The following is a 24,637-nucleotide window of genomic DNA, read 5'->3' as shown; positions in this document are numbered from 1 at the left end:
CCTGGAGCTGTGAGGCAGCAGTGCTAACCACTATGCCACTGTGCCATCCTGAAGAATCTAATAATAATAAAGCCAGATGGATCACCGGGCATTGACCTAAATGCCAGACATGACAACGGCACATCCATCCCATTCACTTCTGGAAAGCCTTCTTCACAGAATGTCTGGGGACAGTTGTCACACAGACTGGTTGAGCAACAAGCTGACACTCTCTGAAAGGGATGATAAATTTACTGGAGTTCTATGAGGATGTGTCTAGGGCAGTGGATAGAGGAGAGCCGGTGGATGTGGTCTTTCTGGATTTTCAGAAGGCGTTTGACAAGGTACCTCACAGGAGGTTATTGCAGAAGGTCAGGGGACAGGGAGTTGGGGGTAGGGTGTTAGCGTGGATAGAGGACTGGTTGTCAAATAGGAGGCAGAGAGTGGGGGTCAATAGGTGCTATTCGGATTGGCGGATGGTGACTAGTGGAGTGCCTCAGGGGTCGGTGCTGGGGCCTCAGCTATTTACCATTTATATAGATGATCTGGAGGAGGGAACCGAGTGTAGGGTGTCGAAATTTGCTGATGACACCAAGATTGGAGGAAAGGCAAATTGTGCGGAGGGTGTGGAGAGTCTACAGAAGGATCTAGATAGGCTGGGCGAATGGGCCAGGAAATGGCAAATGGAATTTAATGTTGGCAACTGCGAGGTGGTCCACTTTGGTAGGAATAATGGTAGGAAGGATTATCACTTACATGGCGAAAAACTGCAGCAGGCGACGGTGCAGAGGGACCTCGGGGTCCTTGTGCATGAGTCGCAAAAACCCAGCTTGCAGGTGCAGCAGGTGATCAGGAAGGCGAATGGGATGCTGGCCTTCATAGCGAGGGGGATTGAATATAAAAGTAGGGAGGTCTTGCTGCGGCTGTATAGGGCATTGGTGAGGCCGCAGCTGGAGTACTGTGTGCAGTTTTGGGCGCCGTACTTACGCAAGGATATTTTGGCCTTGGAGGGAGTGCAGAGGAGCTTTACTAGGCTGATGCCGGAGTTGAGGGGGTTGAGCTATGAGGAGAGGCTGAATAAACTAGGCTTGTACTCGTTAGGGTTTAGAAGAATGAGGGGAGATCTCATTGAGACGTATAAGATGATGAATGGGATGGATAGGATAGAGGTGGAGAGACTCTTCCCGCTCAGAAAGGATAGTAGGACTAGGGGGCACAGCCTCAAGATAAAGGGGGGGGTGGTTTAGAACGGAGTTGAGGAGGAACTTCTTCACTCAAAGGGTGGTGAATCTCTGGAATTCTCTGCCCGTTGAAGTGGTGGAGGCTGCCTCGCTAAATATTTTTAAGACGCGGGTTGATGGGTTTTTGATAAGAGAGGGGATTAAGGGTTATGGGGAGAGGGCGGGAATGTGGAACTGAGCCACGACAGATCAGCCATGATCTTATTGAATGGCGGGGCAGGCTCGAAGGGCTGGATGGCCTACTCCTGCTCCTATTTCTTATATTCTTATGTTCTTATGTTATGATACCATGGGTGGAATTTGTTGTCCCTCCTGCCACAGGAATCGTAGCGGGCGGGGGAGAGGGGACCGGACCATGCTGAGGTCCACTGACCTTGGGCAGGATTTTCTGGTCTTGGAGCCAGCACAGCCGGAAAATCCCACGCTGTCAGGTCAAACATGGGCAAGGAACTATCCTGCAGATTACAACCTCTGTCCTCCCTCAGCTGATGAATCAGTACTCCTCTGTGTAGTAGGCAATGTGGGTGCGCTATTTTTCAGAGATTTGTCTTGCTGAAACTGGGCTTGCGTTCGACTAAAAGCAAATGTTTTATTGGTTACATAAAGAAATGCTTTTAGACATCTTCATAGTGCATGTTGATGATTTCTTCTGATGACGATGGTGTGGTACTGAGGAATTTGAAAATTGTGTTATTCACAGGATTAGAATACAATTTAAAATTGAGCATCAAGATTTTAAATCTGTAATTTTAGATATTAAGCAGAGTAGCTCTAAATGCACAATCGTATTTAGAAAATATTTCTCCCATCACGGGTGGCACAGTGGCTAGCACTGCTGCCTCACAGTGCCAGGGATCTGAGTTCAATTCTGGCCTCGGGTCACAGTCTGTGTGGAGTCTGCACGCTCTCCTCGTATCTGTATGGGTTTCTTCCAGGTGTTCCAGTTTTCTCCCACAGTTGACAGATGTGTGGGTTAGGCAGATTGGCCATGCTAAATAGCCCCTTTAAATCAGGGGGATTAATGGGGTAAATGCATAACGTTACAGGGATGGGGTGTGGGTAGGATTCTTGTTGGTGTAGGCTCGATGGGCCAAATGGCGTCTTTCTGCACTGTAGAGATTCTATAATTCTATGATCAATTAAGAGTACTAGATGACCCAGAAAAATCAGTTAATGTTGGCCCTCAGGGTCACTGAGCGGCTCATGAGAGGGAAAATCATAAACAATAATGAAGAAAATAAACCTGTATCTTCATACCATCATTACTTGCTCATTAGCCCTTATTAAAGGGATAACATTCAGTCAGATCGAAAGCTGTTGTGTTCTCTGTTGAACAGTTGAACTGTTTTTGTGCTCAGTTTGATTTAGCTCCATAGTTAGTACATTCTGAAAATGTTGCTTTGTGATGACTAGATGCTGATAGCATCCTGGCCTGTGGTAATAATCAATACAATAAACTCGGTCTAAACGAGAGACGGGGCCTTCTCATGCAGATGACAAAGCTGTTTGCCCGGGTGAGTATCCATTACTCTTGCATCTTTGACTTATTGATACAACAGACAAGGTACATTCTGATATTTTATACACAGTCAGCCTTTTGCAATTGATGTAAGACTTGAAATGTATCCGGTGTAGTTGCTATTAGAACATGATTCAGCAAATTTCCCACTGTTGTATATCTACCCTGCAGGGAGTGATACCCCGGCTGCCTGCCAGGAATGTTCAGACCACCCTGGGCCTTGGGTATCACCACCCCCTCCCTATACACATACACGCCCACGCACACACGCATGCATGCACACACAGTGACACACATACACAAACAAACACACATGACACACACACACCTCTAGGTACAGCCCCAGGACAAAAGCCCCTTTCCAACATAAAAGCCACACAGAAATTTAACTGCAGGCCCAATTTTTATTCTGGGGGCAATGCGAACAAGAGCAGAGGTTGTGGGAGATTGCCCTGAGACCCAGGAGATTTCACGCCAGGACCAGTCGAGTTACCACCTGAAACATTGGGCTGGATTTAACATTCCCGACACAGTGGGAAATCCAATCTGCTTCTGGGGTGCAGACTCGATTGAACTACACGCCTCTCGGGTGCTTAACAGGTCAATATTGGGTCTGCCCCTGGATTGATGACCCTGGCAGTGGACACCATCACAGCAGCGGATGGTGAAATTTGAATTCCATAGAAACCTGGAAGTTTTGTTTATTGTTGGAAAAAACCCATCTAATTCACTAATGTCCTTCTAAACAAAGAAATCTGCTGTCCTTACCCTGTCTGGCCTACATGTGACCCTAGATCCACAGCAATGTGGTTGACTCGTAAAAAATATAGCCCTCTGGGATGCACAATAAATGCTGGCCCAGCCAGTGAAGTCCATATCCCATGAACAAATACATTGTTAGAAAATCATGGGATTGCTGGAGAGAGGGCAAGACGGGGGGGGGGTCACTGGCGGAGCTGGGGTCAGATGTAAGGGCAGTTGACACCCCCATTCCTTGATATTGGGTCCCTCAATCGGGTAGTTAGTGCTTTTGAAAGGGCCTCCCTTCCCACCCCCCCCAGGAGATTTCTCCAGAAGGCATGGGAAACCCATTCAAGTTTGGGAGAATTGTTGAGTCACAATTAACTCCCAGTGAGATAATGACCACTAATTGGCTCATTAGTGAGCTTAATTAGCAAACTGCTGACTTAATGGCAGTTCATTTTCTCAGCAGCAGGAATGGCCTGTGCCGCTGCCCCATGATTGCACAGCCCATCCGGCACCCAGTCTGCTCCTGAGGCCTGCACCAAACCCAGCCCTGGTGGGAAGAAGCAGCTGACCTGGGAGACACAAGATTGCAACAGGGCAAATACCACCAATCTTTGCAATCCCTGTGTTAGTCACTGGGAGGGGTTTGGGTGAGGGGTTTGTGCTCCTTTAGGGAGTGGAAGTCCAGGGTAGGGGAGGCCAGAACATTCTGCGTGGGATCTGGTTAGTTTATAACCCTGGATAGTATTCAACCTCTTCTGGTCCCACCCGCAAGGTTGAAAAGAGTAAAATACAACTTGCTGTTTGGGTCTTTTCTGATTGGCCTTTCTCATAAAGTTGACCTGGAAGGAATCCCACAGGCCTCTGGTTAATTTGAAGATGATAATACCATGCAGTTGTAAAGAAGAAACTCCCAGTTTGCTCGAAGAGCATGTTAAAATCACAATCTGCAGGAACAGAACTTAACCCTGTCAGCTAAGTCCCATGGGTGACTTTTATTGGCTGGCTTCTGATGGATAATCAGGACTAAAATTGTCCTTAGTGCACACTTGCCGGACTTTTACCGGCACCCCTGCCCCGATTCTGGGTGAGGCTCGGAGAATGGCATTCTCCGTTGGCCCCGGGCAGGGTGGTATGAACATCAGATGGACACGTTGGTAAAATTCCTCCCGTTATCATCATACTCGTAATCACAGTGCATGGCAACTACCTTGTTAAGGGAATTCTCATTAAACATGTGACACTGATTGTCCTATGAATAGAGGTATACTTTGTGGGGAGAGCTCCTTGTAGGTTAGTGGCAATGAGAAAGTGCTTTACTGGCTTGAACCAAAAAGATCAGTCTGGATTGATTCTACCATTGTAGTCACTCGCCGTGAGTAACACACATTAGGGAGCAATGGAGGCTTCACGCAAGTGGGATATAAGAGGCGCACACTGTAACTTGTAGGAAATATAAGCTGCACAACAGTCAGGGGTAGGGATGAGGGGAGAGAAACAGAACTTTAAATAGAAGCCACATGGTAAGGGACCGTGACTACATAGCAGGAAACAGTAGGAACAAGGTTCAACAATTCCAACACCTGTTCTTTTAATGTTTTAGACTGATGTTGAAGGCAGGAAGGTTCCCACAGTTGTGAAGGCACTGAGAAACCACCGTGTGAGAGATGCTGTCCTGGGTCCCTCTCACAGCATCGTACTCCTAGAGCCTGGGAATATTTATACCTTTGGAAGGAACACAGAAGGACAGTTGGGTACTGGCAACACTAAACCCTACAAAGTGCCAATGCATGTCAAACAGCTCCAACATAAAACCATCACTGTAAGTAATATGTAGATTATATTAATTATATATGTTAATGTCAACCATAGGTAATATTTTAATAAAATTAGAATAAGGAAGACTTTTCATACCTATTCAGATAGTCATAGCTGACAGCACTCCGTGTTATCAGAGTTATATATATTTGTTCAGTGCAATTTTCAATATCAATATATGTGAAAAATCCATCCTGGGTTCAGACTACTTGAAAATAACTGTCTTGCAATGATAAGAGTATAGTTTATAAACTCAGAGGCAGGTTTTGGAGGAGACGATAGACTAGTGGTATTGTCAGTAGACTATTAACCCAGACACTCAGCTAATGTTCTGGGTTTGAATCCCGCCACGGCAGATGGTAGAATTTGAATTCAATAAACAAAAAAGTCTGGAATTAAGAATCTACTGATGACCGTGAAACCATTGTTGATTGGCAGGAAAAACCCATCTGGTTCACTAATGTCCTTTAGAGAAGGAAATCCTTACTCGGTCTGGCCTACATGTGACTCCAGAGCCACAGTAATGTGATTGACTCCCAGCTGCCCTCTGAAATGCACTGTCTTTTTGGAAATATATATGAATGAATCTTCGGCATTCTGTGCATCACGGAGTGCCACAGGGGGATTCATATCGGTAAAGGGGGCCTAAACCCACCGTAGAGGCTGGCATCAGTGCGCTGAGTGGGTCACTGGGCATGCACCAGTCTGTCAGTGGGGAGATTGGTGTGTACACACTGGCCCTTTCCCTCCACCCCATCACTGGCTGTTTGATGGGGACCGGCTTTAATCCCAGCTGGTGGGAACCTCTCCTAAGGGAGGGGGAAATTAACGAGCCTGGAGAATGCTGCCCAGGACTGACTTGTCATACTGAAATGTGAATTTTAATATGGTGATCAGGCTCATGTTGGTTTCTGGCTGATTATTTTTTAAAAAATGGCCTGGGAAAGTCACAACAGGCTGGGTGTCGGTCACAAATCCCACTACAGCCCCTCTCACCCCTGTTGATATCTGAGTAGTGCAGCAGGCCACGAGAATCATTTCCTTTGGTTTTCTGGATGGAATAAAAATTTGAAAAAAAAAGTTCCTCTCATTTTGCTTTGTTGCTTCTTTAGTTTAAATAAGGCACTGCGACTGTTAATGCAATGGGAGAATTCCTTCACCTCCATTACTCCATTTTCCTGTACATAAAACCAGAGAGGGCCAACCATTGTGAGAAGTTTAAAGTTTTAGCATCACAAGGAGGCTTACATTAACACTGCAATGAAGTTACTGTGAAAATCCCCTAGTCGCCACACTCCGGTGCCTGTTCGGGACGGAGTGTTTAGCATGGCCAATGCACCTAACTCAATGCACCCTAACCAGCACGTCTTTCAGACTGTGAGAGGAAACCGGAGCACCCGGAGGAAACCCACGCAGACACGGGGAGAACGTGCAGACTCCACACAGAGAGTGACCCAAGCCAGGAATCGAACCCAGGTTCCTGGTGCTGTGCTAACCATTGTGCCACCGTGCCGCCAGTGCTGCTCCTGAGGTACAGGCAGATGTGGACCTTGGAGAACCAATTAGGGAGGAGAAATGGCCAGCAGTGCAATTGGTTGCATTATAAATCATAATCTTACACTGGGCAACCAGAAGGACGTATCTAATTACAAGAGCAAAACCTCGATCAAAGACCTTTGATTGACTTTCCAGTTGTTCACAGCGGTGGGATCTCACAGCCCTGCCAATAGCGTATCTCTGCTGTGGGTTTCCCACCGACGAGGGGTGCATTCAGCGGGAAACCCCATTGAGAACGGTGAGACCAGAAAATCCCACCACCAGCCAGTGGCGATCCATCTCTGCTTCTGAGAAACACGTCACATTTTGCACAGAAAATCCTGCTCGTAGGCTTTCAGGAGCATCGCAAAGAAGGAATGATTTGTGGAGAGGTTTAAAGAGGAAGTTCCAGAAATTACGGCCCAGGCAGCTGACAGTAAAGTGACCAATATTGGACTGATTACAGTTGGGATACTCAGGAAGACAGAACTGGGGGAATTCACTTTTCCAGAGAAGGATGTGGGGAAGGGGGAGATAGGGAGGGATGACAGACCGGAAAATCCTGGCACTGGGCATTACTGGAAAATCCTGTCAGGGGCGTGACTGGAAATTCCTGGCACCGGGTGTGACTGGAAAGTGCTGCCAGTGGGCGTGACTGGAAAACCCCAGCCATAGTGTTTTCTACAATCACCAGATATCCCCAAGTGCTTTGTGGTCAATGAAGTATTTTTGAATGGTACTCAATGCTGTAATGCAGGAAACACCCCAGCCAATATTTTAACAGTCAGCTCCCAGAAACAGCAATGTGATAATGACCAGGTAATGTGTTTAGTGGTGTTGAGTGGGGGATTAATATCAGCCAGTACATCAGGCAGAACCTGCCACTATTGCTCAAAATGGTGCCTTAGGACCTATAGCATCTACCTGAGAGCACAGGCAGGACCTCTGTGCAACACCCAAAAGTCAGCATGTCGAACAGTGCAGCACTCCCTCGGCACTGCATTGGATGTCAGCCTGGAATTTTCTGTTCAATTCCTGGAGTGGAACTTGAACCCCGAACCTTGTGACACACGAGGGAAGAGTGCTACCAGCTAAGCCCACAACTGAACGGTGAATATTACAGCCAGAATTGTATCGTCCTGCCCGCCATGGGAATCAGAGCAGGCAAGGGGCAAACCATGGAAAGGTCCGTTGAGTTCCGATGGGATTTTACAGTTTCAGGATGAGTGAGGCCATAAACTCCTGGCCGTAAAATCCTACCCCATGTATCATAGTTACGTTGCATTGTTCTGCTGAGTTGCAGATTGTGCAGTATTGAGCAGATTACAGCATTACAGCACCATGCATTAGTGTGACAGTGATGCTGGGATGCCGTGCTACACAGTATATAGATACTATTGGTGTTCTCTCCAATACAGTACAATTGTAATGTCTAAATATTCCTCTGTCAGAGAAGCATTTTACACTTTGCTGTATATTGGATGAAATGTGTGCAAGGATTGTGTCAGGCGTTGTGGAACCATTTACAGGTACTTTCAGTGCAATTGTTTCCCTTTCTTCCAGACAATCAGCTGCGGAGAGACATTCAGCATCGTTGGGACAGATGACAATAGCATTTTCTTCTGGGGAACCAAGCACAAGTCCACACTGTCTCCAAATCCATCCGTTTTAACCACAGTCTATCAGACAGCTGCAAATGAACCTGAAGCTTCCACCTGCCCAACGTCAGCATCACGAGTGGAAAGTGAGGAGCCCAGCTCAGGAGCGCTGAGCCACACTAGCTGCAAGAAAGGGCTTGCTGGAGTCAATGCAGAACCAGAAGGAACCCCATCTGGAGAGGATGATTTAGATGAACCAGGTTCATCAACCCCCACAGCACAGGTCAGGTTGTTTGAACGTAGAAACATAGAAGATAGGAGCAGGAGGAGGCCATTTGGCCCTTTGAGCCTGCTCCGCCATTCATTATGATCATGGCTGATCATCCAACTCAATAGCCTAATCCTGCTTTCTCCCCATAGCCTTTTATCCCATTCACCCAAGTGCTATATCCAGCCGCCTCTTGAACACATTTAATGTTTTGGCATCAACTACTTCCTGTGGTAATGAATTCCACAGGCTCAGCACTCTTTGGATGAAGAAATGTCTCCTCATCTCTGTCCTAAATGGTTCACCCTGAACTCTCAGACTGTGACCCCTGGTTCTGCACTGCCCCACCATCAGGAACATCCTCAAACTCTCTCAAAGCGCACTGCTCGTGCGACACATTGTAGGCCTGGGCTAGACGTGACTCTGCCAGTACATGGCACAGTAGATAACTGTTCTAAATGCAAAATTCATCCCTGGTCAAGGGGAATAGTAACATTATGGTAATGTTGCTGGAGCAGTAATCCAGAGGCCTAGACCAAAGCTCCAAAGACCTGGGCCTGAATTTTACACTCCCACTGCCCCTCCCTCCCCCGCCCCAGGGGGATTGTGAAATTGCATGGACAGGATTTCCTCTGGGATCCCACCTGGCCTCTCCCCGAGTGCAATTATACTGGGGGGTGGGCAGGGCCTCCTCGAAGCCCACTCTTGCTCCGATTCAGGCCCTTAAGCTCTTGAGCCCTGCTGTCAAAAACTTTAGGCCAAGTTCAAATCTCACCAATTAGGATGCTGGGAGAATTTAAATTTAATGAAATCATAAATCTGAAATAAAATGCTAGACTCACTAATTGTAATAATGGAACAACCAACTGCAGGGAATAAAAACCTGCCTGGTTTACTAGTGCTGTTCAGGAAGGAGCTCTCCTGGTCTTACCTCTATTGGTTTCCATGTGACTCCAGATCCACAGCAATGAAACTTAACTGCCCTCCAAAATAACCCAGCAAGTGGCACGGTGGCACAGTGGTTAGCACTGCTGCCTCACAGCGCCGGGGACCCGGATTTGATTCCTGGCTTGGGTCACTGTCTGTGTGGAGTCTGCACATTATCCCCGTGTCTCTGGGTGCTCCGGTTTCCCCCCACAGTCCGAAGGATGTGCTGGTTATGCCATGTTAAATTCTCCCTCAGTGTACCCAAACAGGAGCTGGAGTGTGGCGACTCGGGGATTTTCACAGTAACTTCATTGCAGTGTTAATGTAAGCCTACTTGTGACTAATAAATAAACTTTAAAAGCCACTTAGGACAACGATGGGTGGGTAATAAATGTTGACTTTGCCAGTGATCCAAATAATGAAACGAATAGAAACTCAAGGCGCAGGACTTTCCAGTCCCCCTCCCCCCCACCCCCTGCGGTGTTTTTTGCAATGTCCACGGCAGTTTCCGTGGCTCAGACCCTCTGTTACCAGGAAACCCGCTGCACAGGGAGGGGGGGATTGCCATCGGCAGGACTGGGAAATCTTGCTGACGGGAAGGGCTGGAAAATTTCAGCCAACATGTGTGTTAGAATCTCTGAACCTTAAAAACTCGATCTAAAGGTATTTGCTTAAATCGATCATGTTGATGAAGTGACATTAGGTCACAAATACCTTTTAGGGAAGGAAATCTGCCATCCTTACCTAGTCTGGCCCACATGTGACTCCAGAGCCACAGCAATGTGGTTGACTCTTAAATGCCCTCTGAAATGGCCTAGCAGACCATTCATTTCAGAGGCAATTAGGGATGGGCAACAAACGTTGGCCCAACCAGCAAAGGCCACATCCCATGAATGAATTTTTAAGAGATATTAATGTTGGTATGTGTTTGCAGAAAGATGATAATTGCTCAAAACAGGATTCCTTGGATGAACGCCCTCCACATTTTTGTATGACATCAGTTAAAGGTAAGTTGACAGCCTTGGGAGGTGATTTGTTGACTGCATTTTGATTACCTGATTGTTAATTTTTAACTGCTTTTGGCTTTGATCACAGGATTGGTTTATTTTCCCTTGTAATTTTTATTCATGTGCTCTAGTTTTCCTGAGAAAATGTTTCCTATGTTGAAAAGGCAAATAGTTCAAGATAAAAGTACATGGAAGTTTTGATTATGTGTGTAAAGTACAGAAATTATCAATTTTAACTGTACCTGTGACAATTTGTTACTCCGCCCATCATTGTTCTATATTTAAAATAAAGTACAGCACAGGAACAGGCCCTTCAGCTCTCCAAGCTCATGCTGATCATGATGTCCTAACTAAACTACACAAACAACCATCTGCCTTTACTCAGTCAGCACTCGATTGTTGGAAAAAACCCAACTGGTTCACTAATATCCTTTAGGGAAGGAAATCTGTCATTCTTACCTGGTCTGGCCCACATGTGACTCCAGAGTCACAGCATCTGCTTGGGTTGGATAATAAATGCTGGCCCAGCCAGCATCGCACGCGTCCCATTAATGAATAAAAAAGAGTCAAATGACTCATGATCTTCAAGAATGACAGAGCGCTCCTGCTCCAATAATCTATAGTCCTATGTTCTTATGAAATGCATCCTCAATAACACTACAGTAAATGTAATGCTATTATGATCTATCTCACACGTACACACGCAGGCATCACTAAACCCATTTACACTCAACACAACCTGGTGTTATCCATCTTTATACTCAACACAGAATGAAATTGTACAATTGTAGTCACAGTGACTGTTTCCAAAAAAAACTTTCATCAATATGAAGATAATTATTAAATTAAGACTTAAAAGGTTGTGAATTTAGTGTTAATAAATATTGAATTACTGTTCTAGATCGAATAGAGACCAGTGCTGGGAGCTACAAGTCGGATGGCAAGGATACACAGGAATCCAGCAGCACAAGTGCCAATCCTTTTGGGAGTGAGAGTAGCCTTCAGGATCAAGAAATTAGCCAACATCTTCTTCCTGCGCCTATAATGACCTTGACGGAAGGTCTGGGGGGTCACCCTGCTGCACATGGCTTTCTTAGAAGTGTTACCTGCAACAGTAAGAGCATCTACGTGCTGGTGGAGGACACTGATCTGCCATGCCATAGGCATGCCAGGAGATACCGCAGCTTCCGTAAGCGTGGAAACCGGGAGAATCCAGAGTTAAGGGAAGGGCGCGTTCTTCAACATTCCCATTCCAGTAACGAGGCAGGCGACGAGTACACCAGCTCGGAGATGTCCGAGTTAGAGAGCAGTAGGTTTGTCCCAACCTGGATCAGAAACGAACTCAACGAGGCCACGCCTCTGGAAGCAGGCAGCAGCGAAAAGGGCAGCGAAACAGACACAGTCGCAACCTCAACCAGCAGAAAACTAACAGACTCGTGCTCTTTGGAGAGTCGAGTGACAGCAGTGAGCAAAAGCAGCAGAGAAGCCAAACTGCTTACCCAGAAGGAGATGTTTGGAAGTGTGAAGAAGACATGTAGCAACCGGGGAGGAGAGAAACATGGCAACACCTCCACATCGGGCAGCTCTGACGGGCAACTGGTATCCATTAAACAGAAAGTTATCAGAAATATTGACAAATGCAAGGAGCCTGGTAAGACCTTGAACAGGATCACAAAACTGTTTGACAAGTTTATAATTCCAGTCCCAGCCTAGAGCTGTCTTGTTTTGTTCTTCTGGGACATAAACGTGTCTTCAAATGCACTCATATATAATCAGCAACCTATATTCTGTATCTATCGTCTGATCAGCAATGTGGGAGGGTTCAGATTTAATCAGTCTCAGACACCCAAGGCATTCACCATGATTAGACTGAATAGTAGATCGATCAGATTGGAATCTAAGCTAGCTGGTCACAATTTATAACAGCCCCTTTGTTTCCATGAGTTGGAATTCAGCTGAATTCATCCAGTTTGGTCTTGAGGGAATGGAGACCTTTATGCCATCATTCTGGTTGCAATGGAGCCTAATGGGGAGGTGGTGGTGTAGTGGTGTTGTCACTGGAGTTGTAATCCAGAGACCTATGGTAATGTCCTGAGGACTGTGTTTGAACCTCACCACAGCGGACAGTGAAATTTGAATTCAATAAAAATCTGGAATTCAAAGCCTGGTGATGACCTTTAAACCACTGTTACTTGTTGTAAAAGTCCATTGGTTCAAGAATATCCATTAGAAAAGGAAATCTGCTGCCTCATAGAATCCCAGTAAGAAGTCTTACAACACCAGGTTAAAGCCCAACAGGTTAATTTGGTGGTAAAAGCCACAAACTTTCGGAGCGCTGCTCCTTTGTCAAGTACGCCACCTCCCACCGCCGAGAAAATCGCCACAGGGAGGCTGGAGAAACCCAGTAAAACATTTAAGAACACCCCCCTTTGATGGGAGAATTTTTAATTGAGGAACCTAAGTGAAAAGCCTAGGCCTGTGCTGAGTGTCTGAGACTGAGGCAATGGCATGATGGGTATTTTTTTCCTCTGGTAACACCAATGGTTTCTAAAGTGAAATTAGTTGGGTCAATTTTTGTATAAACTACAGAAGGCTTTTCCTAATCCAATCATATATGGATATAAATGAATGGTTTTCCTACAAGTATGGAAAATCTCACACAATTAGTCAAAGGGAACACAATTGTTGATACAAAAGAGTGTTTTCTTTGTTAGCCTGCAGCCTGTGTGGAGTTTGCATGTTCTCCCCATGTCTGCTCCGGTTTCCTTCCATGGTCCAAAGATGTGTGGGTTAGGTTGATTGGCTGTGGTAAATTGCCCCTTATGTCACGGGGATGAACAGGGTAAATACGTTGGGTTACAAGGATAGGCCTGGGGTGGGATTGTTATCAGTGCAGGCTCAATGGGCCAAATGGCCTCCTTCTGTACTGTAGGAATTCTATGATTCTAAATCAACAAGTGGCAAAAAGAGACAATACAAAAACTACCTTCCCTGAAAAAGATAGAAATCTGACCCAACTTTGAAAATCTGAAGGTTTGAAGATTTATTTATTACTGTCACAAGTAGGCTTACATTAACACTGCAGTGAAGTTACTGTGGAAATCCCCTAATCGCCACATTCTGGCATCTGTCCAGAGGAAAAACACACTGTAGATTTCCTGAGCTGCCTCCTATAAGAGGAGCCTTGTGTCACACTGACGCAGCAGGAAATGCTTCACAAAGGTTCAGGTTATGAATGTTGCAGGGGGACAATGCGGCAAGAGCTTTATCTTGCATCCAGTCCAAAATGTGCTTAACACTGCTTGCCAAACGCACTCTGCCTACCCTAAAATGGCATCTCCTGCTTGTCAAAATCAAGTAAAAAAAAGAGTAAATGTGACTGCTGTTTTTTTGGGGGCAATCTCTGGGGGAGCATTGCCTTGTTGATGACATAATGGTCCTTTTTATGCTAGTAAACCTCATCCAGGTCTATGAGAGGGCATGAAAAATATTCTGCATCACAGATGGACATTGTGAACACTTCTGGAATTATTGACCTTTCCAACCAGCCTCAAGGGATAAGAACCTTCCTGAGCAAAAAACAAATACACTTCTTTAATAACCATGTTGAAAAGTCCAGCTCTTAAAATCTAACCTCAGCAGAAAACTGTGACCTTGCTATACATAGAATCTGTTGTGGGAGACATAACAGGAAGAAGACCATTGCGGGTTTTATGATGAGTGCCAGTGTGGTGATTCATCATGGGGTTTTGAGAGGGTGATTTTCTGCAGCCACTGTTGAGGTAGAGATATTGACCACAGTTTTACCACCAGGTAAATCTGTTCAGATCAATACACCTAATCAGCACATCTTTCAGAATGTGAGAGGAAACCCCAGCGGAAACCCACACAGACACAGGGAGATCATGCAAACTCCACACAGACAGTGACTCAAGCCAGGAATCGAACCCGGGTCCCTAGGGCTGTGAGGCAGCAGTGCTAATCACTGTGCCATCGTGCTGCCCCACTATCAACATAGTATGAAAATTTCCTATATTAACCACTTCTGGATCCTAAAATGGGTTACAATTTCATTACAAAAAGTCAGCTCAAATAATCTTCCCTGCTTTGTCTTTGATGTGCAAAATAATAATTAGAGGATAAGACTTTGAGATTCCAATGTACCTCTTTAGCTGTAAGGTGCTTTGTGACATTGTGCAATCATGAACCTGTTACATAAAAGGGACAGTAGCAATGTGGATACAAAATTGGCTGAGTAATAGGAAGCAGAGAGTAATGGTCAATGGATATTTTTCAATCTGGAGGAAGGTTTATAATAGAATTCTCCACGGGTCAGTTTTTGAGAGCTCGGCTTTTCCTGCTATATAAAGAAGAAAGAAAATTACAGCACAAGTATGGGCCCTTTGGCCCTCCAAGACTGCACTGACCGTGCTGCCCGACTGAACTAAAACCCCCTACCCTTCCGGGGACCATATCCCTCTGTTCCCATCCTATTCATGTACTTGTCAAGACGCCCCTTAAAATTCACTATCATATCTGCTTCCAGTACCTCCCCAGACAGCAAGTTCCACCCTCTGTGTAACAAACTTACCTCGCACATCTCCTTCGAACCTTGTCCCTCGCATCTTAAACCTGTGCCCCCTAGCGACTGATTCTTCTACCCTGGGAAAAAGCTTCTGACTGTCCACTCTGTCCATGCCTCTCATAATCTTGTAGACTTCTATCAGGTCGCCCCTCAACCTCTGTCATTCTAGAGGTTATATATAACTATATATTAATGATCTAGATAGAATCATTGAATCCCTACAATGCAAAAGGAGCCATTTGGCCCATTGAATCTGCACTGACCACTGTGCCACTGCGCCCATATAGATGCTGCCTATGCTTTTAATATGCAGCCTGATGTCTACCCGAAGGGAACAATTTCAAAGACTACAGATGACACAAAACCTGGAAGTATTGTAAACTGTGAAGAGGATAGTATGTTGTAGACAAGTTGGTGGAATGGCAGATAGGTGGCAGATGAAATTCAATGTGGAGAAGAGTGTAGTGATGCATTTTGTTTGGAAGAACATGGAAGCAATTTAAAATAAGGGGTAAAATGCTTAATGGGATTTATTTTGATAGTATTACCACAATTTAACATGAAATTAACAGGTTCCACATATGGCATTGCATCATTTTATCTATAATCTGTAATGCAGCATGAAATGCTACTTATATTGAAATAGCAAAAAAAGACATTTCTGGTTCCTCTTTACAGAGAAGGCGATGGCCTATTGATATTGTCACTGGATTATCAATCCAGAAACTCAGATAATGTTCTGGGTGGAAATTGAATTCAATAGAAATATCTGGAATTAAGAATTTATGATAACCATGAAACCATTGTCGATTGTTGGGAAAACTCATCTGAACTAATGTTCTTTAGGGAAGGAAGTTTCCCATCCTTACCCAGTCTGGCCTACATGTGGCTCCAGATCCACGGCATTTGGATGACTGTCAACTATACTCGGACAACTAAGGATGGACAATAAATGCTGGCCAGCCAGTGACACCCATATCCCACGAATGAATTTTTTTAAAAGGTTCTTAGGATATTTTTCACATGATGGTACTAATCAGTACCCACTGCAATTTGTGTCTTTACTGTGGCTGCACTCATTTTTTAAGATACTCACAAAGTGGCTCAATAAAGGCCATTGACTTTTCATGTGTATGATATAGAATCATACAATCCCTACAGTGCAGAAGGAGGCCATTCGGCCCATCGAACCTGCATCGACAACAATCCAGAAACTTGTAACCCCACACATAATTACTCTGCCAATTCCTTGACACTAAGGGCCAATTTACCACGGTCGATCCACCTAACCTGCACATCTTTGGACTGTGGGAGGAAACTGGAGCACCTGGAGGAAATCCATCCAGACACGGGGAGAATGTTGAAACTCCATACACACAGTTACCCGAGGCTAGAGTCGAACCCGGGTCCCTGGTGCTGTGAGACAGCAGTGCTAACCACTGTGCCACCCACATAGATGCTGGCTGTGCTTTTAACGTGCAGTCTGAAGGTTTGAAGTGTTAGTTTGTAATGTGTTCCGCCTCTGCAGCTGATTGTTCTTTGGAACAGCAAGTAGAAAGAGACTGCCTCCTGTTGCCCATGATTCATTATTGCTGTATGTAACCTACAGTTGTCACTCAGTTCATTGCAAAACAGATGGAAGAACTTGTTAAAACTTGTCTGTTTTTCAATTATTGTGTTAAGCACGAGATTCTATAGAGTCCACAAGCCAGCGGAGGCATTATCGGACTGAAATGAACATGGACCGCTTCTCTCCTCCGGTATGTAGCTGGAATCCAGAATAAGTCCTAAAGCTTGTCTTTTAGCATAGGCCATGTTTGAAAGTAGCACTGTCGATATATTTTGGAAGTCTTTAAAAAAAGAATTTGACATTGTGCAGTTGTTCATGTGGTAACAGTATTTAAAATTATATTTCTGATTGAATATTCGAGATATTTTTCATACGCAATTTATATCATATTATTTGGCATGTGATGTACACGTTGGGGGCAGTTACGGATAACACTGCTAAGTATATGCTACATTTGACTGTGGATGACAATACATGAGCACATTCTGAACAAAGAAACCTCATTACTCCAAACTTGGGGCCTCACCCTGGGCCAATCCAAGCTCCTCACAATTCCCAACAGATTCTTATTTATAGTGAGTCAGCTGGTCAGCTGACCATCACATCATTCTGTAATTGGTTCTGTGGTTTACTGGGTCAGTTGACCCTTACAGCTTGTTACCATTGGTTACATTATATCCAACACAAAGTTGTCACCGGTTACATTCCAACAAAATTATGGAAAGGAACATGCACTTTTCTTGTACACGCACTGCACTCTCCATGGAATTACAGTCCATTATTGCTCCCAGTTCTCAATGAGGTCATGTTTTGCCAAGTAGTAATTTTGAATGACTATCAACATCCTTGGGGCCAGAAACTCAACTGGACTCACCACATAAACATAGTGGCTACAAGAGCAGGTCAGAGGCTAGGAATACTGCCTCGAGTATCTTCCCTCCTGACTCCCCAGAGCCTGTCCACCATCTAAAAGGCACAAGTCAGGAGTGTGATGGAATACTCCCCACTTGCCCGTATGGGTGCGGTTCCAACAACACTCAAGAAGCTTGACACCACTCAGGACAAAGCAGCCCACTTGATTGGCACCACATCCACTCTCTCCACCATCGACGCTCAGTAGCAGCAGTGTGTACTATCGACAAGATGCACTGCAGCAATTCACCAAAGATCCTTAGACAGCACCTTCCAAGCCCCATGACCACTTCCATCTAGAAGGACAAGGGCAACAGATAAATGGGAACACTACCACCTGCAAAGTTCACCTTGAAGCCACTTACCATCCTGACTTGGAAATATATCACTGTTCTTTCACTGTTGCTGGGTCAAAATCCTGGAATTCCCTCCCTAACAGCATTGTGGATCAACCCACAGCATGTGGGTTGCAGCGATTCAAGAAGGCAGCTCCTCACCACCTTCTAAGCCTGTGTCCCATGAATGAATAAAAAAAAGTCTGCAAGTACTTCCCTTTGTTTTTTGGAGAGTTTCCTAAATCTACTACTAATTGTAAAGCCTCTCCTTCCCCTTTGGCCATGTTAGGATGAATCTCCTGGAATCCTTAAATGGCTGTGAGATGCAGCTCTTCAATTAGAGTCCATCTTCCTCCACATTCAGCAATGGTAGTTTGCAAAGTCAAGCAGACTCTTCTCTCTGCTGATCACACAGAAATAATGATATTCATTAATTTGTAGGGAAGCCTATAACCCAATCTCAAAAATGGTTTCCACTGCACCCTTCCCCAAGGCAACGGAAAACACATTCGTCTTGCACCCAGTTAAATACGTTGATTAGTAATTGCAGATCCTAATTTTCTTTCATTTGAAAGTAAATGATCAGTTCATATCACAATTGTTTACAATGCGATTCAACACCTTTCTAGAACTTTCAGTGTCTACCCATTGTTAACTCAGAGACTGCTGCCATTGTCTCCAACTGGGATTACCTTACACCATTGCCGCAATAACACAATCCCCTTGATCTTTAACTGCCTAGGCCTGTTGTCAAGGAGACTTTAGAACAGATCACATGCCCCCTCCCCTTTATTTTACTTTAAATAAGAGAAAATGTTCCAAAATATAACAGTCATAAATGTAACACTACATGAAGCATTTTCTTGGTACTATCTCAAAGTTTGTGATGTTTCTTACGATTAAGCAATCCTCCTCAATACGTTGATTGTATTTTTGACTGGAAAAGCATGACTTTGGATAACTTCTTTCATTTCAGCATGCAGTCTGTCTGGACTGTAATTAGGATAAAGGCAGTAAAGCCTGAAAATGACAGGCAATTGTTTAGGAAAAGGTCCAACAAATCTCTTACTAAGTTTAGACTGCAGCAGCTACAACCTTTGTCATGCTCACAACGTATTACTGGAATTCACATTATTGTGTTTGGATTTTTGGGTTCTTCTGCCCGCAACAAGTTGTCTTCCTATCTGTCCACAGAGCTCCAGCAATCCAGTCAGGGCTTGTGATGGAAATGTCCCTGATTCTCCGTGGAAATCGGGAATGCTAAAACCTCCAGGAACTGGAAATCAGAGATCACTTAATAGACTACGACTGGGCAGAGGGCACACAAAGAATAGAGGTGTGGTGTTGGTAAAGATTATTTTGCAATTGAGCAGGCAAGGGTTGAAGTTCAGACTTGCACATTAAGATATGAGAATCTTAGCCCATTGAGATTTGCAGTCACACTTCATCAACAACACCATTACAGACAACATTGTTCATTTTAACCACTTCGATTTGTTGCTGTTTGTCTCAAAGGGCTTGTTCTTGATGCTTTCATAAGGCATAAGGGTCAGGGCGGTAGCACAGTAGTTAGCAATGCTGCCTTATAGTGGCAGGGACCAGGGTTCAATTCCAGCCTTGGGTGACTATGTGGAGTTTGCATGTCCTCACCATCGCTATGTGGGTTTCCTCCGGGTGCTCCAGTTTCCTCCCACAGTCCAAAGATGTGCAGGTTAGCTGGATTGGCCATGCTAAATTGCCCCTTAGTGTCCAAAGATGTGCATATTAGATGGATTGGCCATGCTAAGTTGCCCCTTAGTGTCCAAAGATGTGCATATTAGATGGATTGGCCATGCTAAATGGCCCCTCAGTGTCTGAAGATGTGTAGGTTATGGGGATTAGTGGGGTAAATGTGTTTGTTACAGGGGTAGGTTGCAGAGTGGGCCTGGTTAAGATGTCAGAGAGTCAGTACAGACTCAATGGACTGAAAGGCCTCGTTCTTCACAGTTGGATTTCTGTGATAAAACTGTTACCGACAGTGGTGCTTTATGAAATCTTTAAGGACGGTGACTGGAATTTTACCGCCCCGGCTGCTATGGGAATTGGAGCAGGCAAAGAGTGGACGATGGAAAGGTCAGTTGACCTCGGGTGGAATTTTATGATGTTGGGATGAGCGAGGCCATAAAATCCCACCCAATGAATTCCGATCAGAATCATTTAGTCCAGGAGACAAGAATTTTATGTTTCTTTGATGGTCAATGTTTATATTTATTAATTTACAGCAGAGAAAATAACATGACTGTTTAATTCAACTGGCGTAAGATGCTTTCAAAAAATAACTTCCTTGTCCTTCATGATGGATGCACTTCTTAATTAGGGAAGAAAATTGCAGGGGAATAGTTTCTAGTTTTAGTTGCTTTGAGTGTGATTAATGAGCTGTGTATAAATATGCAGCAAGAATAATTAGTAACCTCTAGCCTGAGCCCTGGTATTTCAGGTCAACTCTAACCCAGGAGCACTGAGGGCAGTGGAGTGACCCAGTAGAGATCAGATAACCCAGCGTGGAATGGGAACAGGGCCTGGGAGTTTCTGATCTATATAACTTAGTGCTAGAACAGGCAGTACTCTTTCCTGCTGGCCCAATCTCCTTGAAGATTCTACAGTCAAAATATAACAGCAACAAATGCAGAGTCTAATTAAGAATCCAAATCACTCTCATGTGCTAATTAACACCAAGATCTCTATTTAACATCTCATTCCTTCAGTATTTCAGTTTCATAGCACTATAGAATCTCTACGATGCAGGAGGAGGCCATTTGGCCCATTGAGCCTGCACCGACAACAATCTCACCCCAGCCCTATCCCATATAACCCCATGTATTTACCTTGCTAATCCCCCCTTGACTAAGGGACAGTTTATTTTGGCCAATCCACCTAAACAGCACGTCTCTCAAACTGTGGGAGGAAACCAGAGCGCCCAGAGGAAACCCACGCAGACATGGGGAGAATGTGCAAACTCCACACAGACAGTGACCCAAGCCAGAATTGAACCCGGGTCTCTAGCGCTGTGAGGCAGCAGTGCTAATCACTGTGTCACCGTGCCACCCCAATGTTACAAAGTTCATAACTTTGGCCTTTCTTCTAACCAAATATTTCACCTAGAAAAGCTGGGAGCAGGGCCCCTTTGTACATGCAACTGCTGGTTATGAAGTCACATTTAGGAGGCAACGTGGAAGATACAGTCATGGTAGCACGATGGTTAACACTTCTGCCTCACAGCATCAGGGTCCCAGGTTCAATTCTGGCCTCAGTCACTGTCAGTGTGGAGTTTGCACATTCTACCCGTGTCTGCATGGGTTTCCTCCAGGTGCTCCAGTCTCTTCCCACAGTCCAAGATGAGCGGGTTAGATTGATTGGCCATGCTAAATTGACCCTAGTGTCAGAAGGATTAGCATGGTAAATGCATGGGGTTATGGGATAACGGTTGGGTGGGATTGTGGTCGGTACAGACTCGATGGGCCATATGGCCTCCTTTTGCATTGCAGGAATTCTATGATATTCTGATCCTGTCACTCAAGGTTCAGACAAAACTAACTTGGTTTGCTGTGGAATAAGTTCTGTAAATTGACCTTGATAGAATCTGCCCTGATAGAATGAGCATTTAGAAACCTTGGAGATGGGATCCCGGCTCCAGAAGCTTTCATTCCCCCTTCATTTTCTACACATTATCACAGCATCCGTTCCAATTAACCCCCTTCAGCAACAAAGAAAATATCAGTTACGACCCACCCTCATGTTCTGACTTCATCACTCATGTGCATGCCCCTCACCCTGTCCTCAGGATTTTGGTGTTTACATAAGAACATAAGAAATAGGAGCAGGAGTAGGCCATCTAGCCCTTCGAGCCTGCCCCGCCATTCAATAAGATCATGGCTGATCTGAGGTGGATCAGTTCCACTTTCCCGCTTTCTCCCCATAACCCTTAATTCCCTTGTCTGTCAGAAACCTATCTACCTGTGACTTAAATATATTTAGTGAGGCAGCCTCCACCACTTCAACGGGCAGAGAATTCCAGAGAGTCACCACACTTTGAGTGAAGAAGTTCCTCCTCAACTCCGATATAAACTGCCCTCCCCCCCTTATTTTGAGGCTGTGCCCTCTAGTCCTGCTATCCTTTCTGAGCGGGAAGAATCTCTCTACCTCTACCTGTAGCTGTATCCATCGGAATGTCGTAGAAAAGCTGTTGCAGAATCATGTGACACAGGGGGCCATTCAACATATTGTTCTAGAATTCTAGAATCCCTACAGTGTGGAAGGGGGCCATTCGGCCCATCGAGTCAGCACTGACTTTACAACAGAGCATCCCACCCAGGTCCTATTCCCATAACCTCACACATTTACCCCACTTCTGATAGAAGTCTACAAAATTATGAGCGGCATAGATAAGGTGAACAGTTGGAAGCTTTTTCCCAGGGCAGAAATGACAATTACAAGGGGGCACAAGTTCAAGGTAAGACAGCGAAAGGCTCAATAGAGATGTGCAGGGGAAGTTTTTTTACACAGAGGGTGGTGAGGGGTATGGAATGCATTGCCAAGTGAAGTGGTTGGGGCAGACATGTTAGCAACATTTAAGACTTATCTGGAAAGGCACATGAACAGGTGAGGTATAGAGGGATACAGGCAGTGATCTGGCTAGGACAATGTGATTGGTGCAGATTTGATGGGCTGAAGAACCTGTTCCTGTGCTGTACTGTTTATTGATCTTATTTCTTTATGATAGTCCTGACCTACACAATCTTAGACACTGAGGGCCTGATTTTATCATCAGGAGGGAGGAGGAAGGCCAGATTATTTTCTGGTGGGGCAGGGAGAGGGAGGCCAGATGGATCTTGTGGGGGGAGAGAGGGGGGGTGGGGGCAGGGGCAAGGCAGGGGGAACTGCTGCCCCTCTGTGGGTGATCAGTGTGGGGGAAAGGGGCAGGAGTCGCGATTGGTCTGGGTAGTAGGGGGATGGAGGTAGGTGGATGAGGGGGACAGTTATGTTGTAGGAGTGGGGGTGATGTCTGTGGGGCCATCGCTCCCGCTTTTCGCTCCCGGGCCGATTTATCCGCTTTTTGCAGCTGGGGAGCGATGTGACGGGGCGCAATTTTCAATTTTTTTCCTCACCACGCATGTGCAGTTCAGAACGCCAATCGTTTTAGCTGCGATAGGCCCCACCCACAGCACGATTCAGACTGTTGATTTTTTTTTCAGGCTTTGTGTGTATGGGGGGGGTGGGGGGTGGTGGGGGGGCCTGAAAATAGATTTCCAAGTCAGATTCGAATTGCGCCCAGATTCAGCACTTAGAATGAAAACGGTGAAATCCGGTCCTGAGGAGTAATTTAGTATGGTCAAACCTCCTAACCTGAACATCTTTGGAGTGTGGGAGGCAACTGGAGTACCTGGAGGAAACCCACGTAGACACGGGGAGAATGTGCGAACTCCAGTCAGTGACCCAAGGGCAGAATCGAACCCCAGGCCCTGGTGCTGTGAGGCAGCAGTGCTAACCACCGCACCACCGTGTCTCTGCTGGATCTTTGGAAGAGCTATCTAATTAGATTCAATCCCTGCTTTTTCCTCATAGCACCACAAATGTTTCTTTTCAAGTATATATCCCATTCCCTTTTGAATGCTACTATTGAATCTGCTTCAGTCACCATCAGGCCAATCCCCTTTATGCCAATGATTGTATATTTGGGTCTTCTAGTAACCAACCATCTTGCCAGTGGGAATAACAGTGGCACAGAGGCACCGTGGTGGCATGGTGTCGCGATGGTCAGCACTGCTGCCTCACAGCGCCTGGGTTGGGGTTCGATTCCCGGCTTGGGTCACTATCTGTGCTGAGTTTGCACGTTCTCCCCATGTTTGCGTGGGTTTCCTCTGGGTGCTCCGGTTTCCTCCCACAGTGCAAAGGTGTGCAGGTTGTGTGGATTGGCCATGCTAAATTGCCCTTTAGTGTCAGGGGGACTAGCTAGGGTAGATGCTTGAGATTATGGGGGTAGGGCCTGGGTGGGATTGTGGTCGGTGCAAACTCTGTGGGCCGAATGGCCTCCTTCTGCACTGTCGGGATTCTATGATTCTAATTACACCCTATCTACTATAGAAACCCCTGATAGATGTGATCATCTTTTTCAATTCCCCCCTTGACCTGTTCTCTAACGGTATTTGTCTTTACCTAGCTACCTGGTTGAACTCAGAAGCGTCCCCAGTGAAAAGCTCGAAGCACTATCGCCATCCCGCTCTCACCACGTCACCCCTGTCAAAGAACAAGGTTTGATCACTTCCAGCCTCGTCATCTTCTTATCAGTCCGACTTAATTAGCATCAGGTCAAAGAAAATGAGCTCTTTTTAATGTACTCCACAGAATTAGACCTTAATTGCAGTTTAATCGAATGAAATTTGCATATGTATGAAGTCTTAATAGAAAATTAATTAAGCAAAGTGTATTTTAATCCTCATTGTTAAGGGGATGTTATTTTAAAAAGGCCTCTGACAGTCACGTCAATAGCTATGTTCTAACTGTTCCAAACAGCCAGCTGCAAACTCAGTAATGGCCCTCCTCCGATCGAGCCCCATTT

At 45.3% G+C, this 24,637-nt stretch overlaps 2 protein-coding genes across 2 annotated transcripts in view; both read left to right on the top strand.

The window, feature by feature from the left end:
- Positions 1 to 10,751, top strand: part of LOC145359427 (serine/threonine-protein kinase Nek8-like) — a 60,148-nt gene extending 49,397 nt beyond the window's left edge. Inside the window, exons 11-15 of the mRNA XM_080213975.1 lie at positions 2,634 to 2,734; positions 5,090 to 5,308; positions 8,404 to 8,721; positions 10,568 to 10,640; positions 10,729 to 10,751. Coding sequence (XP_080070101.1) covers positions 2,634 to 2,734; positions 5,090 to 5,308; positions 8,404 to 8,721; positions 10,568 to 10,640; positions 10,729 to 10,751 — 734 coding nt within the window. The remainder of the gene's footprint in view (positions 1 to 2,633; positions 2,735 to 5,089; positions 5,309 to 8,403; positions 8,722 to 10,567; positions 10,641 to 10,728) is intronic.
- An 814-nt stretch (positions 10,752 to 11,565) lies between these two features.
- The window catches only part of LOC145359634 (uncharacterized), a 43,493-nt gene continuing 30,421 nt past the window's right edge, over positions 11,566 to 24,637 (top strand). The window contains exons 1-4 of the mRNA XM_080214334.1: positions 11,566 to 12,291; positions 16,909 to 16,985; positions 19,237 to 19,378; positions 24,239 to 24,330. Of these exons, the coding sequence (XP_080070460.1) occupies positions 11,685 to 12,291; positions 16,909 to 16,985; positions 19,237 to 19,378; positions 24,239 to 24,330 (918 nt within the window). The 5' untranslated portion in view covers positions 11,566 to 11,684. The remainder of the gene's footprint in view (positions 12,292 to 16,908; positions 16,986 to 19,236; positions 19,379 to 24,238; positions 24,331 to 24,637) is intronic.

This window comes from Carcharhinus amblyrhynchos, chromosome 28 (genome assembly GCF_965287045.1).
Source record: "Carcharhinus amblyrhynchos chromosome 28, sCarAmb.v2.hapA, whole genome shotgun sequence".
In the NCBI taxonomy this organism is placed as follows: domain Eukaryota; kingdom Metazoa; phylum Chordata; class Chondrichthyes; order Carcharhiniformes; family Carcharhinidae; genus Carcharhinus; species Carcharhinus amblyrhynchos.
This window is presented reverse-complemented; position numbering and strand designations above follow the sequence as displayed.